Raw genomic sequence first — 18,027 nt, 5'->3', positions numbered from 1 at the left:
TGACTAAATCGGGCAAGTCCTGTTATTTGTCTCATTGTGCTTCTGGGTTGATTGAGACTGAAGACTCCTTTAGAGGAGTCAGTTTCTTCAAATTAGCCCAGTTTGATTGCTAGCTGAGTATTTTACTAGTCTTATAAAAAAAAAAAACAAAAACTTATCTAAGTTAAATCTCACTTACATCCATGTGCTTGATTTCTCTGAAAGGAGTTAACATTAGTGAGCGTTAAGTGGAGTGGTTCCACTGCAGCCCACCCAAACTCCCCACTCTGTTGCTGGGAGGCATGCACACATGTGCTTGGGCACACGTGCATGCATGCACGCGAGCACACACAAGTCTCTTTTATGTTTAAAGTTCTTGATTCCTGAGACACTCATTGTGTTTTTTGTTCCCCCAGGACATCTTTGAAGATGCTTTGGAAACCCTCTCTGTGTAAGTAGTAACGTAATAAAAACGTATATAGTAGAGAAAATTGATGGTTTTCTTTTTAAAAAAATAAATATTTCATTCTCATTTTTTTGAGTATAGTGACTATTGTTGGAAAAATTCAGTTCTCTATAATTTAACATTTAGGATGTGATTAAGCCAAATTTCTTGTAACCTTAAACTAAAATAAAAGAAAAAAGTTTTCCAACAAATTAAATTTTGTTTACAGCTAACCCTTTTATATTGGAGAAGGAAATGGCAACCCACTCCACTATTCTCGCCTGGAGAATCCCAGGGACAGAGGAGCCTGTTGGGCTGCTGTCTGTGGGGTCGCACAGAGTCAGACGTGACTGACGCGACTTAGCAGCAACCCTTTTATATCTTGCCCATATTTCTTTACATGATTGGCCTCATACTGTAGATTTTTGCTTTTGATTTGCACTTAGTTTTATTATAAGCATTTCCTATATGCCTATATAATTTTTGTAATGATTTTAAATGATGTCATATTAGATCAAATGGAACACTACAGTTTACTTATTCATTTCTCCTTAGACATTTAGTAAAACTAGGGAATATTTTAATATGTATAGTTTTGTTATATTTTTGAATTGTCTCTGAAAGTTTTAACTTCACCAATGTAGGATTACTGGCTATAAAAGGGATGACTATTTTTATTGCTCTTTATGTGATATTTTTCAAGTTGCCTTTGTGTACTAGTCAACTCAGGCTGCCATAACAAAATACCATGGGTTGGGTAGCTTAAACAGCAGAAGTTAATTTTCTCACAGTTTTGGAGCCTGAAAGTGAGAGATCGGGTTGCTAGCATGGTTTGGTTCTGGTGAGAGCTCTCTGCCTGGTTTATAGATGGTCACCTCCTCGTGTCTCCACAGGTAGAGAGAGAGAGAGAGAGAGAGAGGGGTCTCTAGGTGTTCTTCCTATAAGGGCATTAGTCATGAGGACCCCACTCTCAGGATCTGATCTAAATCTAATTATCTTCCAAAGGCCTCATCTCCAAATGCCATCACATTGGGGATCAGAGCTTCAGTATGTGAATTTTGGGGGAATGCAATTCTGAGATGGTTAGATGGCATCACCGACTTGATGGACATGAGTTTCAGCAAGCTTCAGGAGTTAGTGATAGACAGGGAAGCCTGAGGTGCTGTAGTCCATGGGGTCGCAAAGAGTTGAGCGACTGAACTGAATTCAGTCCACAGCACTTTCAAAAGAATTTTATCTTTTGAATTTTATCTTATTTTAGCTATGAACAATGTGTACGTGTAGCATCATCATCCCTAGGTATTATTTGAAACCATTTTTCTGCTTAAAAAGTGAAAAGTGTTAGTCGCTCAGTCGTGTCCAACTCTTTGTGACCCCGTGGACTGTAGCCCGCCAGCATCCTCTGTCCATGGAATTCTCGAGGCAATAATATTGGAGTGCGAAGCCATTCCCTTCTCCATAGGAACTTCCTGACCCAGGGATTGAACCTGGGTCTCTTGCATTGCAGGCGCTTTACCATTTGAGCCATCAGGGAAGCCCTTTGCTACTTTAGTGATACCTAATTGTTTAGTTAAAATTTTTTTTTTCTGGGAGTTCTCTCGTGGCCTAATGTTTAGGATTCCAGGCCTTCACTACCATGGCCTGGGGTTAATCACTGCTTGGGGAACTGAGATCCCACAAGCCATGTGGTATACCCCTCCCACCCCGCATTTTCTTTCTTATCATCGTTGTTTAGTCTGTTGCATTCCCTTATGTATGAATTCTAGTCTTCTCTTGCCTATTTAACTTTTTTCTCACTGTTTCTCATACATACTTATGAACTTACAAATGTATATACACTTTCATCTTTGGTTCTATTTGCTACAGATACTTTCCCTTAATTGCTATTTTTATGTTAGAGTTGCACATTTTTTTATTGTCCAAAGTTTTTAGTGTTTGTCATCGAATATATATGTGATTAAAAAGAACTTAATTGTGATTAGGATTTAAAAAAATAACCTTGCTACTGTGCAATAGTTGCAGATTTACAGAACTATTATGAACATAGTATGGAAAGTCCTATATATCCCACACTGGTTTTCCCTGTGATTAATTTCTTACATTAGAATGGTACGTTTGTCACAATTAATAATCTAATATGGATATGTTGTTATGGCTAAAGTCCATACTTTATTCAGATATCTTTAGTTTTTATGTAGTATCCTTTTTCTGTTCTTGGATCTCATTCAGGACACCACATTATAATTATTTGTCCTGTCTCTGTAGCCTACTCGTGATTGTGACAGTTTCTCAGACTTTCCTTGGTTTTGATGACCTTGTCAGTTTTGAGACTACTCATTTGTTTTGTGGAATATCTCTCAATTGAGACTTATCTGTTTTTTTTTTTTTCCCTCATGATTAGACTGAGTTCATGTATTTTGGGGAGGTAGACCACAGATGTAAGGTATCATTCTCATCACACTATATCAAAGGTACATGTTATCAACCTGGCTTACTATTGTTGAGGCTAAACTTAATCACTTGGCTTGAGATAGTGTTTGTCAAGTCTTGCCACTGTAATGTTACTTTTCCTCCCCTTCCCTTTTCATGCTGTACTCTTTGGAAGACAATCTGCTTGTATAATTTTAAAAATTACTTTTAAGGTGAGTGCATTATTTGCCATCCAGAAATCTTATTCCACTCTGCTGCTGCTGCTCTGCTCTGAGCATTGGCAGGAACTGAGCTTGAGGTGCATGGTTGACTGAAATCCAGGATGTAGAAAAGGGTCTGACTATGGGGCTGGTTACTGGAATTCACAGTGGAGGCTCTGCTGTTCCCAGTGAGAAACTGGAACACTGGACACACATCAGAAATGGGTTCAGGTCTCAGAGATGAAAACAGGTCAAGCTGGTATAATTGATGTGACCAATGGGCAATACACATTAAAACTTGTGTTTCCTTGAATTTTCACTGGTTGTGTTAAACTGGCAGCGGCTTTACCTCTGGGTTTGAAAGGCATTGTCAGCAATTTCTAACACTGACTAGTTTTTAAAAAATCAAATTATAGAGAAACAAAAACCTTCTGAACTTGACTTCTGGTTTCTGGCTTTGCATGTAAAGAGCTTGAAGTCACCACTCTGTCCTAACAACAAGTAAAGAGCTTAACAGACTTGAAAAATCCACAATTCATTTTGGAGCCAAAGGAAAGGGGAGGATACAGGGCAGATCCCAATGCCCAATACTAGAGGGTCAGAAGGGCAAATACAGGGAGTATGGTGTACGAGCCAAAGCTGGGACTGGAAGACCTCAGCTGTGATGGATGAATTGGTGGAGGCTTAGTGTAAACAACTCTGGGAGTTAAGAACCACAGGGGAATCTCTCATGTGAAGCCCCCTCCCCTCCTAATGTGAGATTTGCCTCTAGAAGCTCTACCAGATTCCCACAGTAAACAGAGGAGAAAAATCCCTTTGGGCATCCTGCAGGGTAAGGAGAAAAGGAACATTCTGAAATATATCAGAGTTGACTGTTCTTAACAAGGCCTACCCTCAGGGGAGAGTAGTTAACCAGAGTCTAACTGACCTGGGAACTCCAGCCCACTCTGGCCATCCTGTCCCATCTACCTGAGAAGAAAAACTGAGAAACACTTGAGCAGTTCCCAGTCCAGAGGCACAGGCTCCCTTAAGGACTGTGACCTAATCATAGGAGTGTCAGTCATTTCCCCTCCCCACCCCCTCACCACCATGTGACCACAGGTTGATTTACAGCAGTTCCTTTTATCATGTACATCATATTTAACCACCAAGAAAGATTACAAGGCAGACCAATAGGCAAAAAACACAGTTTGAAGAGGCAGAGTAAACATCTAAACCAGACATAGCAGGGATGTGGGGGTTTCAAACAACTATGGTGAATATGCTGTGGGCTCTATGGGTGAATAGAGAGCCTGCCTGCAGGAACAGATAGGCAGTGTGAACAGAAAGATGGAAGTCATAAGAAAGAACCAAAAAGAAATGCTAGAGATCTGAAAACACTAACAGAATTGAAAGCTGCCTTTGATGGACTTATTAGACTGGACATGGCTGAGGAAAGAGTCTCTGAGCTAAAGGCTAGAGCAATATAATCCTGAATGAGCTTAGTCTCTCAGTCGTGTCCGACTCTTTGCGATCCCATGGACTGCAGCCCACCGAGTTCCTCTGTCCCTGGGGTTCTCCAGGCAAGAATACTGGAGTGGGTTGCCATGCCCTTCTCCAGGGGATCTTCCCAGCCCATGGATCGAACCTAGGTCTCCCGCATTGCAGCTGGATTCTTTACCAATTGAGCTGAATAGAATCCTCAAAAACTGAAAAGCAAAGAGAACAAAGACTGATTAAAAACAGAACAGAATATTCAAGGACTGTAGGATAAGTACAACAGATGTTGTATGGAAACACTAGGAGGAAAAGAAAGGAACAGAAGAATATTTGAAATAATAATGTTTGATAATTTCCACAATTAATGTTAGATACCAAACCATAAATCCAGTAAGGTAAGAGATCACTGAATAGGATGAACACCAAAAAGTAACCTCTTGATAGATCTATCACCTGTAAACTACAGAGTAGCAAAGATAAATTCCTAAAATAAAAAACACACCTTACCTCTAGAGGAGCAAAGTTAACTTCTCATCAGAAACCTGGCAAGCAAAAGAAAGTGGAGTGAAATATTTGTGTTTAGAGAATTAAACCACCAACCTAGAATTCTGTACTCTGTGAAATTATCTTCAAAAGTAAAGGAGAAATAAAAGCTTTCTCAAGCGAACAAAAATTAAAGCAATTTGTTACCCATAGATCTGCCTTATGAGAAACACAAAAAGAAGTTCTATATAGAGAGGGAAAATAATATGTAGAACGTCAGATCTACATAAAGAAAAGAAGAACATCAAAAAAGGAATAAGTCAAAGTAAAATAAAATACTTTTTCATATTCTTAATTGATCTAATGGATAGCAGTTTGTTGAAAATAATACCAACAGTGTATTTGGTTATATATACTTATGTTTATATATATATACACACAAAAGATATATATATATATATACACACACGCACTTGTCTATGCTCACATCTAAGTGAGATGAATGAAAACAGCGATACAAGCAATGGGAAGGAGGATAGTATTGTCTTGTTATTATAAGGTACTCACACTACCTGTGAAGTGGTACAGTATGTTTGAATGCAGACTTAGATGTAAATGTGTATTGCAAACTCTAGGGCAACCACCAAAAAAAAAGTAAAAAAAGAAGTAAAGCTGATATGCTAAGAAAGGAGAGAAAATGGAGCATATGAAATGTTCAATCAAAACAATATAAGGCAGAAAAAGAGTGGAAGACAAGAATAGGAACAAAAAGTGAGGGCTTCTGCTGCTGCTAAGTCGCTTCAGTCATGTCCCACTCTGTGTGACCCCATGGACTGCGGCCTACCAGGCTTCTCCATCCATGGGATTCTCCAGGCAAGAACGCTGGAGTGGGTTGCCATTTCCTTCTCCAAAAGTGAGGGCAAGAAATAAAAATAGTGATGAACATGGTAGATGTTAATCCAGCTGTATCAATAATCACTTTGAATGTCAGTGGTCTAAATTTACCAATTAAAAGACATTATTAGAGTATCTCAAAAAGTATGGTCCAACTATATGTTGTTTACAACAAAACCCATTTTAAATAAAAGACACATAGAATGAAAGTAAATTGAGAAGAAATATACCATGCTAACAATAATCATCAGAAAGCAGGAATAGCAGTACTAATTTTAGACAGAGCAGACTTTAAACTAAGGAAAGTTATCAGGAATAAAGAAAGGCATTAGCTAATGATAGAGGGGCCAATCTCCCAAGAAGGCATAACAGTTCTTAGTGTGTAGATACCTAGCAACAGAGCATCAAACTACATGAAGCAAAAATAGAATTATTATATAAGGAGAAATAGATGATTTCGTTACCATCATTGGTGACTTCAACTCCCTTTTTCAGAAATACACCCAGCAGGCAGAAAATTTTAGCTGAACTAAAAAAAAAGAAATCCCTGAACTTAACCCAACTGAAGTTAATTTAGATCCCCATCTCATGCCAACCCCTACATTGCCAGCACACTATTCCAACACCATTTGCTAAGTCTGTGAGTAAAAGAAAATGTATGTATGATGCCTCCTCCACCAAGTAATAAACTCATTAAACTAATAATGCTCTGTTTCTGGGGGCTTTCTCTTTCGGTCCTTTGATCTGTGTGTCTTTGTGTTTGCGCAAAACTATTCTTTTTTTTTTTTTGCACAAAACTATTCTATCTGCTTTAGATGTTTCAATATTAGTATGACTGGTTCTCAGGAGAATGGCCTCCAAAAATGTCCTGTGACAGAGATGTTTTTGATTCGTGACTATCAGAAACCCACGGTGAACTCTGAAAATGTGAAATTCCTGGGAAATTTGTATGTCTTGGCTTCTTTTATCTGACTGTCAACCATGTATTACGTTTTTTCCTCTCATCTTGAAAACAATAGTTTTTTAATGCTACCTCACTTTCTGGTTATCTAACATTTTCTTTTCCATTCATTGCCTCTTTCAGCCTGTCTTCAGCTGTTGCCAGCATTGTTTGCTGTTGTTGTAATTTTGTATTGGGGTGTAGCCCATTAACAATGTAATAGTTTCAGGTGAACAGGAAAGAGACACAGCCCTATATATACATGTATCCATTCTCTGCCATGCCAGTATTTTTTTACTTCCAAATTTAACTTCTCTGTCAGCTCAGTCTTGTTCAGTTTAGCAAATCCAAAGGCTTCTCTGTTCTAGAACTTGCCTTGTTCTTTTAGGTTTCTGATGTGCATTATTACCTGTGACACCCTAGACTGTTCCTTAAACGGTTTTGTGTATCCTTTTTGGTGTTGCCAAAATGTCCTTGGTACCCACTTCTCTCACCTTCGTGTAGCAACACATAATAGTAACATTTCACCTAATAGAGAACCTTACCTATTTAAAGTAGAGTCCAATTCCAAAAAGGGTAGCCAAAGTAGATCTTCAAGCCCATGCTCTAAAAATCTTGCCCTTAGTAGAGACTTCCATCTACATTGACTTCGCATTTACAATGAGACTTCCATTTACAATGAATGTGACTAGACTTATGCTTTTTAGTATAACTTTGCTGGAGTCTTAGGAGGTATGGTGAGAGGGTGGTTTTATATTTGTTGATAGTAATATACTATAACTATATATAACAGATATAGTTATTTGTTGATAGTAACAAAAAATGGCAGAGAAAGAAGAAAGTAAGTACGATGTACAATCATAGAACTCCAAAGCACAGCAGTGTGGTTTTACTTTGCTCGGGTACACACGCTGAGATGTACCTTTCTGGAGAGTCAACCCCTTGGATTTGACAGTGAACTTGATTACCAGTTTCAGCTTCATTTACTACCTGGTGGACCTGTTGGGACAGTTTCACTGAGTCTCAGTTTCTTCATGCGCTCACAGATTTATTGAGGAGATAAAATGAAATTCAATTTAAATATTATAATGTGTATAAACAAAGAGTAGGTGCTCAGTACTTTAAATATCAGTACTTTACTGCTCCCCTATCCTGGTCACTGTCAATCTCCACTGAGAAAGTCATGTTAATAATGCTGTCTCTGAGACATTGGAAAAAAGTTATATCTAGTATATTCTATTTAAGAGGATAGAAACATGTGTCATATATGTAAGAAAATTTCAAAATGACTAAAAATGTTTCCAGATAACATTTGAAAGTCAGTAGGTTGTACTTTGGGCTTCCCTGGTAGCTCAGACTGTAAAGAATTTGCCTGCAACGCAAGAGACGTGAGTTCAATCCCTGAGTTGGGAAGATCCCCTGGAAAAGGGAATGGCAACCCAATCCAGTATTCTTGGAGAATCCCATGGACAGAAGAATCTGGTGGGCTACAGTCCAGGGGTTTGCAAAGAGTTGAACACGACCGAGTGGGTAACACTTTAACTTTCACTTCGGATTCCCAGGTAGCTCAGTGTTACAGAGTCCGCCTGCCACTGCAGAAGACGTAGGAGACGCAGGAGACTGAGGGACTGAGCACACACATGCTTTATTTACAGGGAAAGCTCTCTTGGATGTTTCTCTGTATTCCACAACATAGAGTGTCATGTTCTGTACCATCTCTCCTGAGTTATTGACCCTTTCTGAAATTGAAAATATTACTGAAGAAATCTGTTATTCTATATTTTTCTTTTAACCTACTCTGTATGTTTTCTCTCTGATTACAAGTATATGTTAACTGTAAAAAATTCTTAACTGGTTTTTATGTGAACTTTTATTTTGTCCTAGTTTTAGGGTTTCCCAACACGTATATTTATCATGCCATGACATTTCTTTTGTGATCTGTTAGCTGCTAAACTCGGTAGAGCTCTTTTTCCTTATGCTGATCAAACTACATATTTTGATTTTATGTGCAGATAGCAATGCTTCAGCCTCGCTGTAGGAGGGTGTGGTCCTCTTGCCAACCTGGTGATTAATTTCTTCCTGTGAATATTTTCTCCTGAATTTGTAATGAAAAGGTGCAAGTGAACAGATGAGGAGAGGCTTCAAGTGTTTCCACTAAAGAAAACTTACCTCCTACTCTCCTTTTCTGCTTAGTTAATTCACTACCACAGATGTAGTCTTTCCTAGTTCTGGATTTTTGTGGTAACAATTGTAATAACAACTATTTTGGAAAGTTGTTAGATTTGCTAGCTGGTAGATCTTAATGGAGAAGGCGATGGCACCCCACTCCAGTACTCTTGCCTGGAAAATCCCATGGACGGAGGAGCCTGGTAGGCTGCAGTCCATGGGGTCGCAAAGAGTCTGACACGACTGAGCAACTTCACTTTCACTTTTCACTTTCACGCATTGGAGAAGGAAATGGCAACCCACTCCAGTGTTCTTGCCTGGAGAATCCCAGGGATGGGGGAGCCTGGTGGGCTGCCGTCTATGGGGTCGTACAGAGTCGGACACGACTGAAGCGACTTAGCAGCAGCAGCAGCAGCAGATGGTACAAACATCTCTAACATTTAGAACTGGAAGGAAAATTAGATTTAAAAAAAAAAAACAGTGACACATTGAGCATGTCCTTTCTGAAAATTAAAATTGCTTATGAAGTTTCTGACTTATTTGCATAGGAGGTCATCTCTTAGGGAGGAACCGTACTTTAGTCCCATGTAATGGTCAATAGAATTTTGCTAGAAGGTTAGCTCTGCCATAGTCTCTGGCTTCTTGATTTAACAATTCCACCCTGGTGTGTACTTCTTGGTGCCCTGATGACTGGGTATTCTTCATGCCCAGGACAACTACTGTATCTGACAACATAGTGGTGGGTGTAAGTAAAGTCTGTTCATAAATTAACTGTGATATTGATTTTGGGTGGCCTCAGCCTGCAGTGGCTTGAAGCAAGGTTTGTGTTTCTGGCCAGATTGAGGTCAGCTTATGGCAGACAAGGTTCTGGCCCTTTGGCTTTGTGTAAAAAGAATTCTCACAAAGATGGAAAGGAGTGAAACAAGTAAAGTGTTTATTAGGAGGAAAGAGTACAGTATGTGTGGATAGACACACGGGCAGACAGAGAGAGCCATGTCCTCGTGGTAGTTTGAATCACTTTTATGGGGCATTTCTTTCAGCTTTTCTTTGGCCAGTCATTTTGCTTTGCCTTGTTCTGAGTTCATATTTGGTATATCTCAGGATCCTCCCATATGTACATGCATCTCTCAGTCAAGATGGATTCCAGCGAAGAGGCCTATGGGTGGCCTTGGCATCACTCTCCATTTGACCCCCAAGGAGCTTTCTAGGTCTTCTTGACTTTGAGAATAAGAAATATGTGGCCTCTTATCTCTTATCTGGGTAGGCCCAGCCTTCTGTCCTGCATTTGAGAATTGACATTGAATATCGAGAATATAAAAAAAAATTGATATTTTCGAGTTCCTGTCCACAGGGAAGGAACTCCAGTTGCTCACTCTGGGCAGGGGTGGGGAGGTTCTGTCTACCTCCTGCCTCAGTATGACATGTGAAGAGTAAGTAAAATGTTCCAGGGGTTCCAAAGAGAGCTGTTTTCCGATTGGAGGGTTGGAGTGACTTGCATTGGTTTTGAGTTTTGAGTGCTACAAGGGTTACCTGGGGCCCTGTGGACATAAGCAGATTTGGGTCACCCAGGATCCTGGCCTCCACGGAGTGAGGAGAGTAGACTGACCACTTGGACCCAAGTGACTTGGTGGTGTTTAACCTCTTTCTTATGTAAACTACAGTTGGCAGTGGCCCCAAAATCTAATTTATTGGAGGAACTGGTTGGGTACTAGAAAATCAAGATTTTCTTATTATGATAGTTTAGAGAAGTCAGGGAGGCATCAAATTTGTGTGCCAAGACTGTTAGGACAGATGCAAGTTTAACATACTTTCAGCAGTGTTCTCTTATATTCCATAGCACCTTGTTAAAATGTTGACTTTACCCCTATATAGGAATCCGTAGGTGTTTTGAGCCTGGAGGCAGTGTGAATGCTATGGGATGTGTGTGTTCACATGCAGCAGCTATGGTGAATTTGCTCTTACCTCTAGAATTTGAAAGAGGCAGATGTGTTTAGCCGGGTGATAAAATGGTTACAATAGAAATAAAAATATTTTGTAGCCTAGCATGTCTCAGGGACTTCCTCCTTCTTCACACCTTCTCTTTTGAATCACAAATTGTAAATTAGAATGAGATAAAGCTTTTAAGGCAACCTGGTGGGCTCCATCAGTTTAGATCAGTTAATAATGATGCAATAGGTTGATCTGTTTTTAAGGTTATTAAAGGTTGAAGTTTGGTGAATGATAGTTGGAAAACATCTAGTTAATATTTTCTTCATAGTGGGTTAAATTATAACTAGTATAACTTCAGGCCGAGTTAGATGTATTTTCATTTTTCTGTGATCTTTTCTTTGACCCAACTTCCCTGTCTAGATAATCCAAGTGTTGCTTAGGTTTGGAAGGGCCTCCCTACCCACACCTCACCTGATTTTTCTTAACCTAGATTGCTCTTTAATTATTTTATTGGATCCAAAATGCCATTGACATCGTATATACCACTAAGGAAGGAAAAAACACAGTGGAGAATTTTATAGGTGACTTTGCATAAGAGAAGGGAAAAATAAAGTTGGTATATAAGAAGATACAGTAAGAAACTATGTGTATTTCAATCTTGGTACTAGGTAAGGAGGGGAAAATAATTCTCTTGAGATTCTCTGCCCTGGAACTTTTAAAAATAGCTCTATTGCATTATAAATTTATATCCCATAAAATCTTTTATATTTACAGTTCGTTGAAGTTTATTATATTTATAGAACTATGTACAACCATCATTACAATCTAATTAAAAAAAATCATCATCCAGAAAAGAAACCCTTTAGAGTCACTTGCCTTTCTTACTCCTACTTCTAGGCAACCACTAATCTAATTTCTGCTTCTAGATTTGTCTCTATAGACATTGCATAAAAATAGGATCATTCACTATTTGTTCCTTTGTGTCTGAAAGTTTGAAGTTTATGTTGTAGCAGGTATCAGTACTTCATTCATTCTCTTTTATGGCTGAATAATACTCAACTGTGTGGATATACCACATTTTGTTTGTCCATTCATAAGTTGATAAACATTCGGGTTGTTTCCAGTTTTTGGCTGTTATGAATAACGCTGCTATGCACAACTGTATCCAGTTTGTTGTTTGGACACCTGTTTGCAATTCTCTGGAACACATACCTAGGAGTAGAGCTGATGGACTGCATGGGAAGCCTGTGTTTATCTTTTCAACACTCTCAGAATGTCAGTCACAAGCTCGTTTGTGGTCTGAATATTGGATACCAGTGTGGCTCAAACACCTTCAAGCAGGTCATAAATCATGTGTTATAGAGTCAGTGGAATATAGAAAATGGAAACAAATTTCACTAAAAAGCCCAGAGTGAGCAGTATCCCCAGGTGTCTTTTTCCTGCACTGAATTGCTTCTCTGTGTATTTTCTTTTGTACTATTAGGTCGTCTTTAGTGGCCTGCTCTTGTATTGGGACCTTCCAAAACAGGAAGTTCTTTGTATAAGGCTACTAGGGTAGAGTGTTTGTATCCATATTTTAAGCTAAGGCTTGTATATTCTATTGGATTGGCCAAAAAGTTTGTTTGGGCTTTTCTGTCTGATGTTACGGAAAAACCCATGAACTTTTTGTTCAGTCCAGTATGAATGCTCCTTTTCACTCTAAGGAGGAGTGACAGGATTTCCTAGCTTAAAGGGAATATTCTTAGTGATCCTTTGGTCCAGTTGTCTCATCTTACCAAGGAGGCCCAGGGGAGAGGTAGGAGACTTGGTAGTGTTGGTGGCCAAATGAGTGGAAAATGACCTGTGAACCCTTATGAACAGGGCCTTTGTCATTGTGATTGCCCTTTCTGCAGGCTCAGGAGCCTCTATCATTCAACCCCAGGTAGACACCCAGGATATGTTTGCAAGTCAGAGAAGCTCTGTTCCCAGTACTGACTTCCTTACCTCCTCCATCAGTGACCTTCTGGACATGACTACTCTTCTGTCTGGCACTATCTTATTAGTTGGAATGGGAAATAGGCCCCATCCTTGCCTATTGATCACTCACTCGGATATATCACAAACACCTTAATTTGTGTGTTCCAAACTGAACTCTTGACAGCCGCCTCCCTCATCCCTCAGAAACCTTTTCCTCCCCATCTTCTCCATCTTTGTAAATGTCTCCACTCATTTGCTCAAAGCAGATGCCTGGCTTCAATTCCTTCCCTTTTCTTTAACTTCCTTCTACCAGGTCTGATGATTTCTACCTCCCACATATATTTCCCATCTGTTCACCTTCTCTCTCTCTTTTCTCTGTTACATAGTTTGAGGTACTGTGGGGTCTGCCTGGGCTACTTAAAGAGCCCTGCCCGCCCACACCCCCATGTGTTTTCTTGTCTCCTTTGTTCTCTAGTCTGACACCCTCCCAACTTTATCCCATCCATTGTCCATGTAGCAGCCAACGTTTCCTGATTTAAAATTTTAATACGACAAATTTCAAACGTGTAAAAAATAGAGAGGATGGTCAACTGAGCTCTTATGTACTCACCATTTACCTTCAACAGTTGTTAACTCAAGGCCAATCTTATCTCATCTGTAATCTACCTCTAAATATTTCAGTATGCACTTCCTGAAAACAAAGACATGCTCTTACTTAATTACCATTCAGGTATCAAGGTCAGGAAATTGTGCTGAAACAGAACTATTATCTAATCTATAAGCCTTTTATGGCACTGCTGTATCTGTATTTTAGTATGCGTATAAAAGATAGGTCTTTTAAAAAAAAAATCACAAGGCTGTTGTCACACCTAAAATAAATTAACGATATTCATCAAATATCCTGTCAGTGTTCAAATTTCCCCAGTGTCTCATAATTTATTAACAGCAGGTTCATTTGAATCAGGACAGAGTGATCCTTTTAGAAATTCAATTGAATGATGTCATTTTTTTTGCTTAGAATCTGGGCGGGAGTCTGCTTGTCTCTTAGGGTGAAGATTCCCAGTCTACCGTAGCCCACAAGGCTTGAGATCAAGGTCAGATCCCCACACCCTGCCTCCACTTGGTCAACTCCCACCCTCATTCTCTGCCTTGAGCCGGAAGCCTCTTTCAAGCTAGACCTCTGCTGCCCTAGGTTTGTATGTCTGACGTCTCTGACCAGAGCAACTTCCTGGCACTCCTCCCAGTTCTTCCTGGTCATCCTCAGCTCTCAGATGCTCTGTCCTCCCACTGTGCCTAATGACTCCACCTGAATAGGTTACTCCTCCTTCATTCCTCTGTCCTGGCAACCTGTTTGTTCCTCTCACTCCATTTCTCATATTTTGTAGCTTTTTTTTTTCATTTGTTTTCTGACCACCTGTTTCTCTGAACTCTTTAAGTTCCATCATGGTGCATCCTGTACCCAAGCACAATGCTTGGCCTATAGCAGAAGCTCAATATATATATTTGTCGAATTAATAAGTTTGTTGAATTAATGTACTAATCAAAAACCGTAGATGAATATTCAAAGTAAACTGCAAGGATTTGAAATGCGTTAAAAAAATCCAGCCATCATTTTTTGAGAACTTAGGAAGTATCGGGCACAATAATATTGCTGTGATTGTTCAAAAGGAGAAGGAGTTAAAGGATCTTTTGGGATGTGTTTTTTTCTTCCTTCTTTTTGATGATGATTACGGCTGGTTGTGTCAGTCAACCCATACATGCATGATTAGGTAATGTCCAGTTGTGGGCGTAGTGAGCACTATACAGGATTGTCAGTGATGCCATTGCAGTTTCTCAACTCTGGGGTGACTCCATTTCCATCTGAAGTTTATGGAAATGAGCTGTCAGACTTCTAGGGGATATAGTGAGCTTCACTGCCTTTGTTCACTTTCTGTCATTTTTTATCTGCCCTGTTTTCTGATATGTTTATCCCTCTTGATAAAAATAGCAACCTAAAATAAGTAATAACACAGTGTAAAAGCAGGGAGCTTTGCCTTTTGTATGTGTCAAATTTCTCCACTGTTTATGTTTTGAAAATTAATCAGTCTCCCTGGTTCTTTCTCTTTCCTCTTCTTCCTACCCTCCTCTTTGTGCCATCATGTTTGTAGAACATTGTATCCAGAACTCCTCAGAGATGGAGTGATGTTTGCATTAGGCACATTTGTAAATCATGAGTGGTTCAGTATCATGTATCATACACATTTAATAAACAGTCTGAAGATTTAGCCACTAACAAATCTAAAGGCCTCTGAAATTACTTAATACTGAAGAGGTATTTGGGGATTTATGTGTGATTTTTATTTTCATATAAAGTAATTTCCATGTTATCTATTTTATTTTTATTGTGCAGAGTGAGAGTATTCAAGCCAGCAAGGAGTATTTTTTTTTATCACCTATAAGCAGAGAATGATCTCAAAATGTGTTAAAGCTCCATGTAATTCTGATAAAATAGCATTTTTAGGGGTATAGGCATAGCTTTTGTCACTCCTCTGGCTTTTATGCAGTTAAAAAAAAAGTGTGTATGTGTGTGTGTATAAAATTCTGTCTGTCAGATCTCCCTACTGATTTAAGAGATTCTTTGTCATTAAAAATTTCTGGCCCCAATTTAAAAGAAAATTTCCCAACAATGTGTTGTTTGCTTTGATTAAAATAATGCTGTGGTAGTTGATACCAGGAAGTTAATTCTGTGATTGCCTACTTAAAGCATATCTATTTTGAAATAGCATTCTCATTGTCTTGTAGTATTTTATTGTTCAGCTCCATGGATGGAGCCTATATTCTCAGTCCTAAGTCACTTCAGTCGTGTCCGACTCTGTGCGACCCCATAGACGGCAGCCCACCAGGCTCCCCCGTCCCTGGGATTCTCCAGGCAAGAACACTGGAGTGGGTTGCCATTTCCTTCTCCAATTCATGAAAGTGAAAAGTGAAAGTGAAGTCGCTCAGTTGTGTCTGACTCTTAGCGACCCCATGGATTGCAGCCTAACAGTCTCCTCGGTCTATGGGATTTTCCAAGCAAGAGTACTGGAGTGGGGTGCCATTGCCTTCTCCGATATTCTCAGTAGAACTTACTAAAATAGTATAAGGATGCCTTTTTAGATAATTCAGTATAAGTAAAAATATTATTTTTAATATGTATTTTTCACTCATGAAGTAATTTGTTTGAAAGCATTTTGTAAAACTGCAAAGAATAAACCAAATGTAATATAATTTTTATACCAATTACTTAATGTACAATGTCATATAGGGAACATTTTCTAAAACCACAATTCCTTACAAAGTACAAGAAATTTTGCTATGGCTATTTTCTTAGCAGTCTTAGGATGACTCCTTCAAGATATAAAATGTTTTTTAAAATTCAAAGAAAAACATAAACGACTGTGAAATTTTTGAGACATGAGTGACTGTGATCCTTCACCATTTCCCTGTCTTGAGACCCACCTCATCGGACTGGGGACAGGGTGAGTCTCCTCCTTCGTATGGTTTAACAAATGTTTGTTGAGCTCTTTTTCTTTAACAGGCATTGATTTAGTCCGTGGGGAGAGACTTTGCAAAGGGAGCCTGGGTGTGGATGTGTTGCAGGAAGGGGGGGAACCCTTCCCAGGCCCAAAAGGGAGCTTGTATCTAACACTTGGAAATGAATTGTCTGAGGAGATACACACGCTGACAAAGCAAGAGATTTTACTGGGAAGGGGCGCCCAGGTGAAGAACAGGAGGGTAAGGGAACCTAGGAGGACTGCTCTGCCACTTGGCTCACAGTCTCGGGTTTTACGGTGATAGGATTAGTTTCCGGGTTGTCTTTGGCCAGTTATTCTGACTCAGGGTCCTGCCTGGTGGCTCACATGTTGCTCAGCTGAGATGGATTCCAGCAAGAATAATTCTGGGAGGTGGTAGGACACATGGTGTTTCCTTTTGACTTTTTCCAAACTCTCCCGGTTGGTGGTGGCTGGTTAGTTCCTTACCAGCACCTCCTGTGGTAAAATAACCCATGCACGTGGTTACTACGATGCCTGGCCGTGGTGGTGGTTTCAGTCAATGTGCTTCCCTAACAGATGGGGGTCTCTGGGAAGTCTCCAGTCTCCCCCCTTCAACACTTGTACTCCAGCCAACTCTCAATGTTGATGCTGGTCCAGGGGAGAATGGGTGGAGGGACAGTGGTTGGAGGATTTATGGCTTTGCATGGTTCTTAATAACAAAGAAAATAAGTTGGAGATTTTATTATTTAAGTAGTAAAAGCAAATTAAGGTAAATCATTCTATGTTCTTTGGGTTGGAAATCATTTTTTAAGCCTGACACCAGCGGGAAAAACATGACTGTTTTGACCGTTGTGACAAAATCCTCAAAAACTCAGTTAAAAAAGAATTAGCTGGGAAAAACCTTGAGCTTTGTAAAGAAAGAGAGTTTAATTACTTTACAATATTGTAGTGGTTTTTGCCATACACTGACATGAATCAAAATAAATTAATTTAAAAAAAGAAATAAACATGTATTGTTATTTAAAAAAAAAATCAGATCAGATCAGATCAGTCGCTGAGTCGTGTCCGACTCTTTGCAACCCCATGAATCGCAGCACGCCAGGCCTCCCTGTCCATCACCAACTCCCGGACTTCACTCAGACTCACGTCCATCGAGTCAGTGATGCCATCCAGCTATCTCATCCTCCGTCGTCCCCTTCTCCTCCTGCCCCCAATCCCTCCCAGCATCAGAGTCTTTTCCAATGAGTCAATTCTTTGCATGAGGTACTGGAGTTTCAGCTTTAGCATCATTCCTTCCAAAGAAATCCCAGGGCTGATCTCCTTTAGAATGGACTGGTTGGCTCTCCTTGCAGTCCAAGGGACTCTCAAGAGTCTTCTCCAACACCACAGTTCAAAAGCATCAATTCTTCGGCACTCAGCCTTCTTCACAGTCCAACTCTCACATCCATACATGACCACAGGAAAAACCATAGCCTTGACTAGATGGACCTTTGTTGGCAGAGTAATGTCTCTGCTTTTGAATATGCTATCTGGGTTGGTCATAACTTTCCTTCCAAAGAGTAAGCGTCTTTTAATTTCATGGCTGCAGTCACCATCTGCAGTGATTTTGGAGCC

General features: G+C 39.7%; 1 protein-coding gene across 1 annotated transcript in view; it reads left to right on the top strand.

Moving 5' to 3' along the window:
- TTC39B (tetratricopeptide repeat domain 39B) overlaps positions 1-18,027 on the top strand; it is a 153,429-nt gene that overhangs the window by 47,743 nt on the left and 87,659 nt on the right. The window contains 1 exon segment of the mRNA XM_010857028.1: positions 396-430. Coding sequence (XP_010855330.1) covers positions 396-430 — 35 coding nt within the window.

Source organism: Bison bison, unplaced genomic scaffold (genome assembly GCF_000754665.1).
Source record: "Bison bison bison isolate TAMUID 2011002044 unplaced genomic scaffold, Bison_UMD1.0 scf7180017864376, whole genome shotgun sequence".
NCBI classification, from domain to species: Eukaryota; Metazoa; Chordata; class Mammalia; order Artiodactyla; family Bovidae; genus Bison; species Bison bison.
This window is presented reverse-complemented; position numbering and strand designations above follow the sequence as displayed.